Source organism: Mustela lutreola, chromosome 4, assembly GCF_030435805.1.
Source record: "Mustela lutreola isolate mMusLut2 chromosome 4, mMusLut2.pri, whole genome shotgun sequence".
NCBI classification, from domain to species: Eukaryota; Metazoa; Chordata; class Mammalia; order Carnivora; family Mustelidae; genus Mustela; species Mustela lutreola.
In genome coordinates, this window is record NC_081293.1 from 182,299,830 (window position 1) to 182,315,975 (window position 16,146).

Consider the following 16,146-nt stretch of genomic DNA (forward strand, 5'->3'; position numbering starts at 1 on the left):
TAAGAGTGGCCGTGGTAGGTCAGCTCATCATCACCTTCCATGGGCCACGTTCCTCCAGGCCTCCTTCCTGGGAACCCAGACATCAGACCCTTGGAGGCAGTGTGCCTCGCTGGCAAACTTTGTAGGTTGGGGGCTGTGCCTGGCTGGCAACATGGTCCCTCCGAGACATCGTCCTCCTACAGGGATCCCTGAAGTGCCCTGGGAAACATGGTAGGCTTTTGTTTTATTCTCTCCTAGCTCTTTTTTCCTCTTTCTGAGCAGCAGATGCAAGCTTCTTTTATATATTTAAAAGAAAGAAACTTGGGACAAGAGGAGCAAACAAGAAAGAAAAAGCAGAAATTTGAAAACCTCCTTCAAGGTAATTAAATGATTAGGGGCCTTTGAAATCCATCAGATGGCTCAATTGTTTCTGCTTTCATCTGGTTCATCCTTGGCCCTCTCCACACATGAAACCCGTGCCAGACACACCAGTCTGGAAAGCTGGAGAGAGGCTGAAAACCTCTTTGTTTCTGCCTCCAGCAAGTAACTTGCAGGTTCCTGAATGAGGTAAGATGTTTCTTCCTGGGCCCTCGACCCCTGGTCCAGGGTGGGAGGAGAAGCAGACCTTCCTCTCCTGACCACATGCCTCAAGATAAAGGCTCAGGGTTAAGGGGACTGGACAGTATTTTTTCAGGGTCTTCATGCCAATGGTGTGCCTTTTGCTGTCAAACCCACGTCTGTCCTACTAACTTGAGATCCATTTCATCTTAAAGAGGAATAGGATCGGCACACAATTAGCTTCACATTCCTTTTTAAAGCCAACATGTAATCTCCTTCCTCCTTCTCCCCATAAAGGGACCATCTAAGTCTCGATCTCTTGTCGCTTGTGATCAAGAACAGCCATTTCTAGCCATTAACAAACCTTATCCTAGAGGGAGAGGGCTTTACGTCTGGAGACTTCCATAGCCTCTTCTTCCTTCTCTTTGTTCCTCTCTTATTTCTTTCTGCTTTCCTCCTCATGTGCTGCCCTCAGTAGGACCATCTTCTCCCTGTGAGCACCTCACCACTCCTTGCCTTTACCTCGAAAATCAATTATCCTGTCCACCATCTCCCTGTAGACCTCCTGCTCAGCCATCAGAGCCCAGGAAGGTGGGATATAGAGTTTGGGTTTTCTCATGGCCAGGCACAGATCAGTCACTGCCCCTGTGGGCTGACAGAGCCCCACACGGCGGGTGTTGGTAGTGAGAAGTACAACCCTCTTCCCTTTCAGCCTCAGACACAAGACAGCTTCCTCCTGCCATTAAGGGTTTGGCCAAAGCCAGGGTTCGCACGGGAGTAGAAGTAAGGGAGAAGGGGACAAGGGCACTGTGATGGGCCTCTCTGTTCTCACCGTTCCCCTCCTGTCCCCCAAACAGCTTTCATGCTTCCTGCACCAGGACCACGCTCAACTCTCATAGCTGTGGGGTTTGCCACACAGTCATGGCACCCGCCTGGGTATGGGAAGGGGCCGGAAGGTACACCCAAGGCTGGGGAAGGGAGTGAAGATGCTGGAAACTGTCTTGGTCCAGTGTTGATGGAGAGAGTGTGGGCCAGGCTGGAAGCTCTGTTCCCGCAGTCAGTGGGGTCTAACCAACACTCTGTGTGTGTGTGTGTGTGTGTGTATCTTTCTATTTTAAATACCCACTTTCTAGAGCAACCACTCTGTTCAGTCCTACTGGCCTAATGGATGGAGTCACACAAGCACCATAATGGCTGAACAACAGCAGACTTTTCCAAAGTATTTTTAAACCCATTATCTTTGAGGTCCTGGCCCAGAAATTCACATCCTAAGAAAAGCAGCAACAGAGGCATAGAGTATTTCTATTATAATGATGAATAGTGTTTAAGGATAAGAATAGATGCGCTCAGGGGTGGGGAATGGGTGTGGGGGAGGCTCAGTCTGTTAAGCATCCGACTCTTGGTTTCAGCTCAGGTCATGACCTCAGGGTCATGAGATCCAGCCCCTTGTTGGGCTCTGCACTCAGCGGGGAGTCTGCTTGAGATTCTCTCTCCCTCCCCCATCTCTCCTCCCGTGCACCCACTCCTTCTTTCTCTCAAAACGAAACAAAACAACAACAACCAAAGGAAGGATAGGAGTTAAGATTAGGCGAGAATAATAACACAGCTTCTTAGCCATTAGCCAACTCTAGTGATTCCCAAATGGGACCATGCTATAGAACCACCAACTACCAAGCCCAGCCTCAGAGTTTCTCATCCAGTGGGTCTGGGGTGGGGTGGTTAACTTTGAGTTTCCAACAAGTTCACAGGTAATGCTGATGCCACTGATCTGGGAACCACATGCGGAGAACCACCACTCTGGTTGATAAGTTGACCTACCTTTCTTTCTTTCTTTCTTTCTTTCTCTCTTTCTTTCTTTCTTTCTCTCACCCTGTTACTCAACTTGTCCAGTTTGATCTCAGATATGCTCTGAGAGACAGCCAAGGAGTCTATACATAGTCTTGCTGTGTACTTGTAATTATTTCTATCACACACACAGATACCAGCCCATCTCTCTGGAATTGTTCCAGAACTCACCTGGCATGTGGAGGGTCTTCATGGCTAGAGTGATCTAGAATGTACCTTTGCCTATAGCTGACCCTCTAGGACTGACCCAGAGCCCACTGGCCCCAGAGCAGGGCTTTGCACCTTTACTGCTTTCATGTCGTGGTCTCTTAAGAGTCAGGGTTGGGGCGGAAGTCAGTCCTGTAGGATTTACCTTTGTTTTCTCTTCTTAAGGGCAGGCCTGCTTCTTGTGCCCCATGCTCACGGCAAGAAGCACTCACCATGCTCAGTGCCCAGACCTACCTCAGGCAGCTTGACTCGGCCTTCCTGGAAGGAGCAAGTCTTGGGGTCATGGGTACAGACGTGCCGGTATTTGCACCAGTGGCATCGGTATGGGCTCTCAACGCAGGACAGGCACCTGTGTACAGAGGAGGAACAGGTACAAATTACAGAGCTTTGGTGAACCCAAAGCAGAGGGACTAAGACATCTGAGTCTAGCTAAATATTTTTTAAACCACCTTCCAACACTCAGGAAGAGCAGATCTGATAAAAATCTGTCCCTTTCAGCTTCAAGTTCTCAGGATGCCCAGATTCTGTGGCCTTCTCCCCCTCACTCAGGTAGGTGAAAATGTTGATCCCCAATGGCCTAATCCACCGCACTCCATCTCCACAGGGTGGTGCCTTCTTGTGTTGAACTAGGGGACAATGAGGTCTAGAGTAGAAGGGCCCACACATTTAGTGCTGAGAAAGAAATCGAGGTTGAATTCCAGTCGACGCATGGATCTCACTGTCAAGGAACCACATGGACCTGCCCCAGCAGAGGAAGGTTCCAGGCTGCTCTCCCAGTGCAGTGGGTCTCCACACAGCCAGCAATCCTGCTTCTACACTCCACCCCCAAGAAACAAAGGTAACATGGAAAGAGCTTCTTCCTGCTTAAAACCCAGCATGGTTCCTGTCTTCCAGAGGGTAAAACCCAAATGCCTTGCCCTGCAGGCTGAGCCCTTTATGATGTCCAGGCCCACTGTCTCCACATGTGTTTGCTGCTTCAGCCGAGAACAGGCTGTGCTCTCCCCATGCTGTCTTTCTCCCTGGGGTACCACTTCCCCTTCCCTCACCCTTCCCTCTTCTTCCTTCTTTGACCAATGGAGAGTTGGTCACCCTGGGCCGTTATCCCATTAACCACTCTGTTTATGTCTCTGGGACCATCCTGGTCTTGCTGTATCATATTTTACTTACTCACTGCCCAGTTCATCCACTAGTCACACGGCCATGACTTCTGGAAGCACAGCTTGGGTCTCTGAGTCCTACTCACTGTTGACCCTTCCTGTCTAATGATACTTCTTATATCTGGTAGATGCTTAAAATTATTTTCTGGACTGCCTGGAAACCTCACACATAATTTTATCTGTCTACTCTGCTTTCCTAGAGGGACAAAAGAGGAGCAAGGGAAAAGGCCACCACGTGGTAAAGCCACGGGCAGCTCTGTGGCAAGAATCAGGAAGAGAATTCTGGCATCGATGCAACTTGTTTTTGGCCGGAAGGCCTGACTACCTCTTCCTTGGAGCCCCAGAGATAGCCAAGCGCTGGACTCACATCTGCCATAACCAGATAGGTAGACTAACGTTCCACCAGCCCAGAGCCCAGAAGTGTCTTTGGTTATGTTAACTAGCTTGTTCTATAGGGAAAGGAAAACAGAATAGCGTTTAAAACAAGCAGGGCTTTATGAGATCAGGTCCTCTGGTTTTCCAGTGATGTTCCATGGAACCCTGGGGTTTCCATGAGTTTTGTTGAGACAAGGAGATAGATGCGTGGGGTTTCAGGACAGGGCGGACCCAGGCCTTCCCAACCCTCAACCAGAGTAGCTCCTCCTTCCATCTGTTTTGTATATCGGGCTTCCACACCTAGTTTTGGTTGGAGAAAGGTTTCTCTGGCTCGTACCTTCTCAGTCTGGTCCAACTCCATCATTTTAGAGAGGAGATAATCATATAATAACAGCAAAACCATGAGCCATGCCCAGACAGTGGCTCTAAATGCTGTGCTTGTGGTGGCTCTTCTAGTCCTCACAGCTGTCTTGTGCACCAAGCTGGGCTGATGAGCACAGGCAGTGACCAGGGGCAGCGACTAGCCAACTGGGGCTATGCCCAGAAGGGCCCCAGCCATGTCAGTGGTGAAATATTTGGGTGACATTCTTGGAAGAAGGACTACAATTTCCCCCATGGACAGAGGACACTGGGACATGAATGGTTAAGTTTCCAGCTAGTCTGACTCCAGAGTCCAAGACTCTGGTCCCCATGCCTTCCCTTGGGTAGTGGATGCTTCAGACAGGGCCTGGGCTGCAGCTGGAGTTCGCCAGCATGTGCCTTTGGGCCCCACCCTGATCCTCTGTAGTCCAAGTACTGAGCTAGCCCACAGGGGACTGGGGAGGGCTGACCCTTTGGTGCCTGGCCCAGACACCCATGGGGGCTCCTCTCCCTCCTCAGACCCCTCTTGTCATCCAGGGTGCTGGCTCCTCTGTTCTTCAGGTGAGGGGCACCGTCTGCCTCTGCAGATGGTGGGAACCACATCGGATTAGACAGATTGATGCCAGTGAAGATGTGTGGGCTACGGATTCGGAGGTCCTACACCAGTGGTTCTTACTCTGCTCATTCCTGCCTCTTCCCCTTAACACTGTGGGTACAAGAGGAGGGGCCTTTCTCGCCTCCTTCTCCCTACAGGGCCTCTAGATGGCCACTCCTTGCCAAAAGTGCAGGCACCTTCCATCTCTGGATGAACCTTGACCCCCGGGAACAGGGAGCTAGCTGAATGAGGCTGGGGGCCACTTACGAATTGTGGACGCTGCAATTGTAGAAGACAAAGCTGGTGCTGGCAAAGGTCATGCCTGTCTCCTTTGACTTGAGCTGCAGCTGGACGACATGGTGGTCCCCTGTGGGGTGGAGTCAACCACAAATTCAACGGGAGCCCAAGACTCTGTGTGAGGGTCCCCCTGAGAGTGATGCATCCTGGGAAGGGGGAGCCTGCCCTCCAGGGGTGCTCTCAGCCCCGGCAGGACTCTGATTCAGCTGGGCCCAGTCCCAGGACAGCCCTGAGAGCATCTGCAGAGGGCGCTTCTGGTCCATTCCTCTGTGCACGCTGTGTTGCTGGCACCCGCCCCTCCCATGCTCAGCAGCTTCTCTCCTGTCTGCCCACTGTGACAGGCTCCCATGCAGGGTGCCCAGGCCAGACTTTCAGAATTACACGCGCGCGCACACACACACACACACACACACACACACTGATTAGGTACCAGGAAGAATGTGTAACACTGCTTCGTAACACTGCTGCAGGCCACGCACAAGGTCTTGCGTAAATGTGCGTGTGGTGCGTGCCTAAGGTCATTCCTCATCTCGGTAAGGAGACACTCCCCACCTCTGGGCGGGGGCTCAGGGCTCCATCCCGGTGGCAGTTCCTGCAGTCCTCAGCTGGCACCAGGGAGGAGCCGGAGCCCATGTTTAATTCACAGCCCTGACCCCAGGCCCCCACTTCCAGGCTTGTTCTGTGCCTTCCCCGAGAGTCTCATTAATCAATCAGCGGGGAACAAATGTGACAAGCCCAAATGGGAGCACCAACATGGAATCAATCTGCGCAGGCTGGGCCTGTCCCTCCCCAGTGTTGGGCCTCTTTCCACCCCCGTTCCTCCCAGTGCAGGTGGCCATGAACTTGCAGCTCTGGGAAGGCACGGCAGGGTGGGGATGGCAGGCAGTGGCCCGAGATCAGAGACCTAGCCGTGCAGGCAGGGTAAGGAGCCTGATGGGCCCTGGCATCGCCACCCCCACCCCTGCTCCTGACCAGCTTCCCCTCCCCCACGGCCCCTCCATGCTCGCCCGCTCAGGCTCCAGGACTGCCTCTGAACCCAGCTGGCACATTCTGATGCTGTCCTGGCCTTGCCCTCTCTCCATTCTCTTTGCAGCTTCTCCTCACCTAGGATGACACTGCCTCCAGGAAGCACACCTGGTTTCAACAGCCATTTGTAAGAGCAGTAAAAAGACACTCCATCCCCTTCTTCCGTATCATACCCACCAATGCACCCCTCTCCTGGCTCTCCCCTGTTTGTGGGCTCCCTCAATGCCCCCATGCCTGTCCCGAGTTCTCATCAGGGCTGGGGGAAGGGCATGCCACCCAGCTTTGCCTCCGGGGACCACTCACCATTCTCGGTGATTATCCGGGGTACCTCCTTGGCTGCTGGGGAGTAGCACTGGATCTGATTGCCCACCACCAGCCCGTCCGTCTCTGACAGGTCCTCAAAGGTGCAGTTGACACCAGCTGACAGCTCCGGGACATTGTATGTCTCTAGGACCAGCTGTGAACAGCAGGGCAAGGGGAGAGAGAGGAAGAGAGTGAAGTGGGGGAAGGGAGGACGTGGAGAAAAGGAAGAAAGAGGGAGAGCAAGAGAGATCAGAGAGAAAGAAAGAGGGAAAACAGGAGGCGATGTTGACATAGAGAAGAGAGCCAGTTGTTCACAAGACATAGAGGCAAAGTGGTGGGGTGCAAAGGGACAGACACAGACGAACCTTTATTACATATGAATGGATTTGGCCCCAGGAAACAGGAGTGCTTAGGGGATGAGTCTGTAGAAAGAAAGGCTGGCAGGACTGAGGTCTTGTGGTTAAGCTCCTCCTGATTGTCCCCAGTTTTGGAAAAATGGCAAACCAACCACCAAGCGCCCAATGCATGGCCACGGGAGCCATCCTGCCCTTTTCCCCCTCTGCATACGTTCTTCCCATCTTATGGACAAAGATGTCCTTCCCAACACCCTCCCTCTCTTGGTCACCCTTTCGATCCTGCTTGGTATCACACTTTTCCCTGTCTTTCTACCCATGGTGCAGAAAGCCTTTGCCCCATATCCCTGTGCCTGTTCCCCTCTTCCATCTCCAGGGATGCATCCTCTAACGCTGCTCTCGAGCAGCAAGGCTGGTCAGGTGGGGCCCAGCTCTCCCGAGAGGCCTTGGTGGGCTTCCATGGGGAGAGGGTTCTGCAGCGTCCCTGGACCCACATCCCCCTGCCCTTACCAGGACATTGTACTGGGAAACAGAGATGTTGCTGGGATGGACGGTCAGCCGGACGCACTGCTTCATCTCAGAGGCAAACCTGCGGGGCTCTCTGGACCGTGCACAGCGCTCCTTCCGGGTGCACCTGGGAGGGACAGAGTGATGCGTGACTCAGGAGATGGCCGCTTCCTCCAGCAAGGGGCCGAGACGGAGGTCAGACCCTGCCAGCAGCTCCCAGGACATGAACAAATTCAATATGTCCAGGACTGACCTTTTTGCCTCCTTCCTCCAGCCTGGTCCTCCCGACCATGGCCGAATTTAGCAAGTCTAATACCTAGTTGCCAAATGCAGAGACTCGAGGGTCATCCCAAAGACCCCTCCAGTACTCCTCTTTCCCATAAAGAGTAGCGGAGTCACTGCTCTACCTCCCCACTCATCCTCAGCCCTCCTCCCCACTTAGGTAAACTGAGAACTGCTCTCGATATATATATATATATATATATATATATATATATATATATATGTATATATATATATATATATATATATATCGCTCTTGCAATATATATACAATATACTCTTGCAGATTTCCTCACCTTGTGTCACCCTCCAGACCAACCCTCCCTGCTCATTTCTTCTGTCCAACTTTCACCTACCCTTCCAGACATGGGTCTGCCATTATGCACTTGCAATCTCTCCCCTCCACCAGCCTAGGCAAAGTGAAGGACATCTGGGGGTTTCTTATCATCTAGAACTTCTCTGACTATACAATAATTATGGGTACCTCTTACCAGGTGTGAGTTCCAAAGAAGAGACCCTGCCTAACTTATTTTGAGATCTCCTGTATACCTCCTGTCCAGCAGACAGAACACAAATGCGGGTGGGGGGAGGAAGGGAAGGAAGGATCAAAGGAGCAGAGTGGATGCTTAGCAGCTGTGTCGCTCAAAGTACACTGTGTCACATGTGGACGCCATCCAGGGTGACCTGGGAACTCACAGGCCTAAGTGATGTGGCTTACATACACCTGAGAATCACAGCCCTTCACCCAAATGTGCACAGCGTGCATGGGGAAGGTGCTTAAGCTCTCTGCTCCGGGGTCAGGCCATCCCTGCCTTCCAGTGGGAGTTCCCTGCACACACCTATCTGAGCTTTAGGGAGTAGCATTTAATCCAAGTCAGATAAACCATGGGCATGCGGACCTTCGCTGAGCTGCTGTGCTTTGGAAATTGCGGACCCCTGATTCTGCTGTGGGGGCAAGGGAAGCAGGGTCTTCAGAGAGACAGGCTGGGGTAAGCTGGGGCAGCCGGGAGATCATTCCTGAGTGGCTGATCTGCTCTGGTTAAAGAGAACAGAGTTCAGAGGAAGGAGGGTGTAGGGGACTGGAAGGGACAGGAATGAGCATCAGGCAAGGAGTTAAGTACGAACTAGAAAGGCCAGGATGTCCTGAGGAGCCCGCATGGGGAGTGGATACTGGGGAGGGAGCATCCGCCTTGAGAAGCAGACAGGTGAAGCATGGCGCTAGAGATGAGGGAAGAGAGGCTCCAGGACATCCTGAGCCACTCTGGCAGTGACTGGGCACAGCGGAACACCACAGGGGAAGAAGACACCTTTGACTTCAGGGGGACGGACAGCATAACGGTGGAGAGTCAGGGGAGAATTCAGCAAATGAAGGAGAATTCACCGAAAGTGTGGACTAAATGCAGACAAGGAGACCCAGGGACAGAAAGGATGACCACAGAGTAAACGGAGTGTGTAACAAGAAACTAGAAAACAATTCTGAGTCATACACGCACAGCTGCTGGCCACGGAGCACTTTGTAGGCACCACAGTTTAAGAGGTTTATGGTTCATGTCAACGTCTCTCAACAATGTCGCGAGGCAAGTACCACTGAAAAACCCATTTTATAGACCAGGAAACTGAAGAAAGAGTAGGTAAGTCACTTGCCCAAAGTCACCAGCTAATCAGAGAGAACCAGTATTTGAACACAGATGAACCCTGGAGCTTTTGTCCGTGACCGCTGCGCTGTACCTCCCCAAAGCTTCGAGACCGAAAAGCGAGGGTCAGACCACCTTGCTACAGACTAAACCCATCTCCCCACCATCTTGATGTTCTCTTCATGTGGCTTGAGGCGATGTCAAAATTTCCCTTCAAGCTTCATCTCCAGGCTAATCACTATTTTTGCCTGCCACAAGGATGCACTCGGAATATCATTGCAACTGGTGACTTCTCTAGGATCCTTCTAGGAATCCTGAGAGCGAAGGGTCAGACACGATTGTGGTCACCTCCTGGGCACTCCCTGACTGCTCTAGCAGACCATGGCAACGAGGGCATCTGCCTAAAAGTCCTGGAAGTTAATTTACCAGGCTAGCTCCTCTGTGAGGACTTCATTACCTCCAGCCATTAAGCTAATGTTATGGACTTTTCCAGGGTGTCTGCACTGACATCGCTATTAATAGTGTTATTACTCCCATTAACGGTAGACCCAGAGAGCTGGTATGGGCTTAAATTATTCACTGACTCCCCAACTTTGAAGTTCTGACTTCCAAGAGCAATCAGAAGGTCTGAAAAATGTCTTTGATTAAATTACAAAGAGAGAAAAATGAACCTGCATCCAGGCCAAACTTAACCTGCCAAATAGAAATCTAGATGACGAAGAAAGGACCCCACCTCTCTTGCAGGGGTCCAAAGGCACTTGGCTGGAGGGATTTTAAGATGAGGCCTACCTGCATGGTTTGCTGCTTCCAAGGATCATGGAGTTGCGTCTTTCCATGGCTCCCCAAATTTGAGAGCCCCTGAACCAAATACTCGTCATCCCCTTCCCGCAGGTTAGGTCTTACCAAGAAAGCCACCTGTCGCTTACAATCTGAAACACCCCATCTAACCGTGCAATTTTTGGCAAATTACTTAACCTCTTGATGCCTCAATTTTCTCTTCTACAAAATGGGGACAAAATAGCATCTACCACATAGGATTATTATGGAGAATGAAATGAGGTTATATAAGTGAAGTATTTAGAACAGGGCATAGCTCGCAGGCCATGAGCCTTCAATAAACGTCCAGCAGTATTATGATCCCATCTCTGCTCTGCCTTCCTCATGCATGCCTTCCCGAACTGCAGCTGACACAGAAGCAAGCATTTTCAGACTGGCTCATGGGGCAAGCCAGAAACAGAAAGACAGAGATGGTTCCAGCAGTTTTCCTCCTAATGAGGGATGGGGGACCCCAGAGGCCAGGAGGGAGGAAAAAGGGAAAGAGTGGTCTGGTTTGCTTGGAGCTCTGCTTTCTTACCAGCTGTCAAAGGGTATTGACTACTCAGCTCTCTTAGTGGAAAGTCAAGTTTAAGGTCAGTGTCAGGGATGTTTTGACATTTCTACTTTCCCTCAGGGCCCATGAGGGTGAGGCTGCAAATGTCCTAACGCACAGACCACTGACCTTAGATGTGATAGGATAATGGAGGGGAAGGACAGATCCCTTCTGAGTCTTTACCGGGTCTGTCAGGGTAATGGCCCCCTACTCTTCCAGGACTGTGATTTCTCATTAGCCCAGGCAAGAGCTGGCAAGTGTGCAAAGGATTCATGCATGACTTTTGGGGGGTGTGCGGGGGTGATGGCTTAGATGTTTCCTTCAGTGGGTCTCCAGATGCTTCTTACAGCATTTCCTCTTATTCGGCTGCGGGAGGACCCTGGAGCTGGAGGAAGGTCCTGCTTCACCCATCTGCCAAGCAGGTTCGACAATACACTCCAGGTGACCTGGGATCTTCAGACCGTCACCCATGCCACCACCCTCGCCACCCCTCCCCCAACACAGACCTGCAGGGGGCAGCAGGAAGCAGACCCCAGCCGATAGCTCAGGCAGGCCCCCAGAACTGGAGGGTGGCCCCAGTCCCCCTCCTCCTACAGCCCTTCCTCATGCCGCTTTCTTTGCAGTTGGACCCTCCAGCCCCAGTCCAGAGGTACTGAAAGGCCGTGGGGACAGAGGCCTGGCCCCTGGAGGGGTTATTATTCAAGCCAGTGGTTCCAATGAGATTATCCTCTCTAATGAAGCGGCCACCTCCGCCCTCCCCTAAGCCTGAACTTTTGCTGCTGGAGAATTCCCAGCCAAGTGGAAAATTGGAAAAGAGAGGAATGGAGGAAGGAAGGGGGTGAGGGAGAGGGAAGAGGTGGTTATTAAGCTCTTTAGAAATTAATTCCTAGGGACAGTGATAGAAATATTAACGTCCAGGACCACCGGCTGGGCGAGCAAATTTCCAATTTGGAGTTGGGGCTTCGAGTGCGGCCTGGGTGAGCCCCCAGGCCGGGGGTGGGTGGGCAGGGGGCTGGCCCATCCCCTGGCCCTCCAGCAGGGGCCACCAACCTTGGACACAAGAGTGTCTCCCGACTTCTGCCCACAGCTGACCCCCAGCCGTCACGTTAGTCATGGTCTGGGCTGAAGGGTGCCATTGTGGGGAGCTGTGCTTGAAATTTGAGGAGACTGAAAACATGGGGTGGGGGTAGGGTTTCCCAAATGATCTTTACAGAAGGGCTAAGAGGAATGCTCACTCTAACACCTCTTTGGTCACTGTATACACATCTGGGAACCCTGGTGAGGGGAGAAACTGGATTTGCCAGTCCCGTTGGCCTTGTCCTCATCAGGAAAACCCGAGGAAATGGGCAGACACATCTGCGTAGCTTGGAAGAAGTTGAGCTAGATGAGGAAAGGAACCCTTCCAGGCAGGCGATCGTGCAAGAGGTTTCTGCAGGAAGGGCGTGGGCCAGGCCAGCCCTGCTGTGTCGAAATTCTAGGGTCCATGGCCTTGACCTCAGTATTTAGGCTGTTTCTGGATAAGCCATGACTACACTACAATTTCCCTTGTCACCAGCCGCTGAACCGGCAACTGGACTCACAACCTTTTGCCATCTCTAAAGCTCCAAAGCCAACCCGAGCAAAGGCTGTGGGGTTCCCTGCCTCCCGGACCCACCCCCTGGCGCAGGAGGAGGGCACAGGACTTCACGGAACCAGCAGGTGTAGGAGTCTAGACAATGCCTAAGGACCTTTGTGGGCTTACATGGCAACCATGTGGTCCTGGCCCACCAGCATGTCTGCAGGGAGAGCCAAGCTCCGCCCTGGGTGCCATGTCCGAGGCTCACCCTGCCTTCCTTTCACCCCTGCAAGCCTCGAACAAATGATATATTGAACACAAACCTCAGGTGGCCATAAAAGGGATGCAGGGAGGTTCCCTGCTTCCGAGGAGAGAATTGCACCTAGCAGGTGCCCAACAGGAAGGGGAAGCAGGGACCGTCTCTCGCTTCTCTTCGTCAGTAGAGAGCTATGGTTTGGACCTATTTATTTCTTTTAAGGGTAAGGATAGGTTAGGAAAGAGGAGGTGGAGAGAAGAGCAGGATTGCAGGGAGGGGGAGGGACAGAGGGCAGGAGATGGAGGGAGAGAGAGAGAGGAGGAGGAGGAGGAGGAAGCAGAGGCAAGTGGTAGGAGGCTAGTCTATTTTCCCCGTGATCCAGTCAGTAACAAGGAGGTGCTGGCTGTTACTCGAAGCGCACTCACGGGTTACTTGGGTTGATCCGAGCCAGCCTGCAGGCTACACGTTATCCACAGCCTGGACCTTTCATGTCTGTTCATGTCTCCAGGCCAGCAGGCGTGGTGCAGGGCGGTGCGGCCAGGAGGAGTGTGGTGCGTGCTGGTGTATGGTGTGTCTGTCTGCACTTGAACCTCAGAGGCAGCTCAGCCCCTCAGGCTGTCTGCAAGGGGCCCAGTCAGGAGACTGGGAGGGATGCTCAGACCTCATATGGACCACAGGACTTTCCTAATTCCTACAAGCTGCTGGCATCGTTGACTTCACATCCTTTGGTCATGAACGCAGGTGTTACACACATGGATGTGGGGAGGAGGGGGAGGCAGGAGTGAGGAGAGGGAAAGCGAGCTTCCTTAACCCCTGCTGTGCATCTGCTGAGCCACAGATGGAAAAACTCGCCTGTACCCAGTAACCCGTCTGGGATTCTTCCCTCTGGACCAGGGGCTGGTAACTTGCTGGCAGAGAGTTGGGGAAGACCAGAGCATAGACCACAGAGTCTGCTAGGCAGACGGGATTCTAACGGGTTCCTCGGGAGTATGTGGGCCTTCTGCAATAGCCCTTGGAGAGATCATTGCCTTTGCAGGTTGGTATTAAATAATCCTTTGACACAGCTTCAAAATAAAATAAAACCAGGCTCTGGGATATGCTGAGAAGCAGCAAGGAAGGACTTGCATTTTTAGGGTAGGCTTGTACTTCATTCAGGGCACACTTAGCCATGGCTACGGGACAGACTTTAGGGCTTCCCAGGGGTCAGTGCCGACCCAGGCTGCTGAACACTGCCTCCACGGTGTGGTTGGTTGGAGCTGTCCAAGGCAGGGAGACTTTGTTCCAGCTGCCTAGCCACAGCCCCCCAGTCCTGGGTCGGGTGGGGACAGGAAGGGACAGGGGTCATGGTGGAGGCCCTGGGGTCAGACCCGCAGCCTCTGCTCCCACAGTCACTGCAATCAGGGTGACCTCCAGGTCACCACGAGGGCATTTCACGCACGTCCTTTGTTTTCATCTCCAGGGTGGCTGCAAGCTGACTCTGCCATTGTCGCTCTCAGTGGAGGAAACGGAGCCCAGGCTGGCTCTGTCCATAGGCAGGTTCTGAGCTGTAACCCCTCCCTTCCGCTCAGGATAGAAGTACTTTTCCTCACCCTCCCCTTCCCCCTCTCCATCTTGGCAGAAGCCACACAAAAAAGAAAAGGAGTGGATACTGCACAGTCACCCGGGCCAAGTACCCCACGATGGGCCTTCTTCCAACAGAAGAAATCTGCGAGGAGGAGAGGTCACCACGGGACAAGGGAGAGACTTCATAAAAGCTGGTCTTATCTTCCCCCTGTTGAAGTCTTGGGTTACATGAGCCTCCCAGGAGTGACGCTGATGAACGTTCTTCAGAAAGGTAATGTCTGGGCCAATCGATGTGGCTGAGTCCACCGTGGGATCCCATTACCTGCTGAGACCGAGACTGGCTTCTTGGCCTGGGCCTGGGGTGGGGGGGGGTAGGCAGGGGAGATGGAGAAGGGCCTGGGGATGTGCCAACCCTGGTGGTTGGGGGGAATGTTCCAGGCCCAGGACAGGCAAAGCTGGGCTGGGCCAGAGGCTTTCCTTAACCTTTCTCCAAGTCAGAACAGGTAGGCTCAGGCCCAAGGTGAATGCCCTGGAAAGACGGGCTCAAGATTCAGGGACAAATAAACACCCAGCTTGGTGAAACCACTGTTGCCATCGGAAACCAGCAAGCCCCGGGCTGGGCCAGGGACTGCATGAGAGAACAAAGGGGCGATGCTCTGTGCTGCTGGGTTGGCAGACCCGTCCTCTGAGACAGCAAAAGGGAGGTTTCAATTACACAAGCATTTCTTAAGCTTGTTCAGTCTGCATCCCACCTGTGCCCTCGCTGGTAGAAAGGGCCCTTTCAGCCACCTGAGCCACCTGTTAGTAGGGGCCCTGCCCTTGAACTATGCACTTGCTCTCTCCTTCTCTGTCTCCTCCTGTTTCTCTCTCTCTCTCTCTCACACACACACGCACACACACACGCACACACACGCGCACACACACGCACACACGCACGCACACACACGCACGCGCACACACGCGCGCGCACACACACGCGCACACACACGCGCACGCACACACACGCGCACACACACGCACGCACGCACACGCACGCACGCACACGCACGCGCACACACGCACACACACACGCACACACACGCACGCACGCACACGCACACGCACGCACGCACACACACGCACGCACACACACACGCACACACACGCACGCGCACGCACACACACACGCACGCACACACACGCACACGCACAGCTTCTGCTGTCCTCTTCCCACAAAGTTTCCACCCTCCTACTCCCTACAGCCATAGGGAAAACTGGCAAAAGTGGCAGGAAAAGGACCCTTGACACTCTAAGGAACCCTCTTCCTGAGGCTCTTTGTCTTGGTTTTCCTGAGAGTCGGGCTCGCTGGGCCTCGCAGCACTTGGCACTGGGGCTCGCCCATGATGGGCACCTGCCAATGAGCTGATTCTGGTCCTAATCCTGCCCCCCTCCCTGGATTAGGGTCCTTATTCCTAAGAATAAGGCAAAGGCCATCTCATGCAGTCCCTTGTTTCCCCTGAGCCTGGCCCTGTGCCTGGCACTGATAGAGGATGTACAGAGAAGCAGTCCGGGGGCACAGCACTCCCACAGGCAAAAAGTCCCCCAGCAGTTTTCAGCAGGCTGCCTTCTCAGCAAACAGAGGTGCCCCAGGGGAGTGTCTGCAGGCTCCTTCCAGCCCCCCTCCACCTTCTGCACTGACTCTGCCTGCCCCAGCCTTTTCCAGCCATGTCCTCGTGGGTCCCTCCCAACCGTGACTGTCCGGGGCATCTATTTAAAATGCAAGGAAGAAAACAAAAGAAAATTAAAGAAAAGAAAAGGAAAGAAAGTAAAGCAAAATAAAATAAAAGAAAATAAAGTAAAATAAAATGGAAAGTGTATCAGAAAAAGCAGTGTCTGGCTTTGACCTGAACTTAAGTGATTAAGGAAGAATGTCCCACTGGAAAGAA

The 16,146-nt window shown here is 52.9% G+C and overlaps 1 protein-coding gene across 1 annotated transcript in view; it reads right to left on the reverse strand.

The window, feature by feature from the left end:
- Positions 1-16,146, reverse strand: part of PLXNA4 (plexin A4) — a 424,221-nt gene that overhangs the window by 87,197 nt on the left and 320,878 nt on the right. Inside the window, exons 6-9 of the mRNA XM_059171885.1 lie at positions 7,566-7,689; positions 6,703-6,856; positions 5,344-5,443; positions 2,824-2,938 (exon numbers count right to left, since the gene is read on the reverse strand). Of these exons, the coding sequence (XP_059027868.1) occupies positions 2,824-2,938; positions 5,344-5,443; positions 6,703-6,856; positions 7,566-7,689 (493 nt within the window). The remainder of the gene's footprint in view (positions 1-2,823; positions 2,939-5,343; positions 5,444-6,702; positions 6,857-7,565; positions 7,690-16,146) is intronic.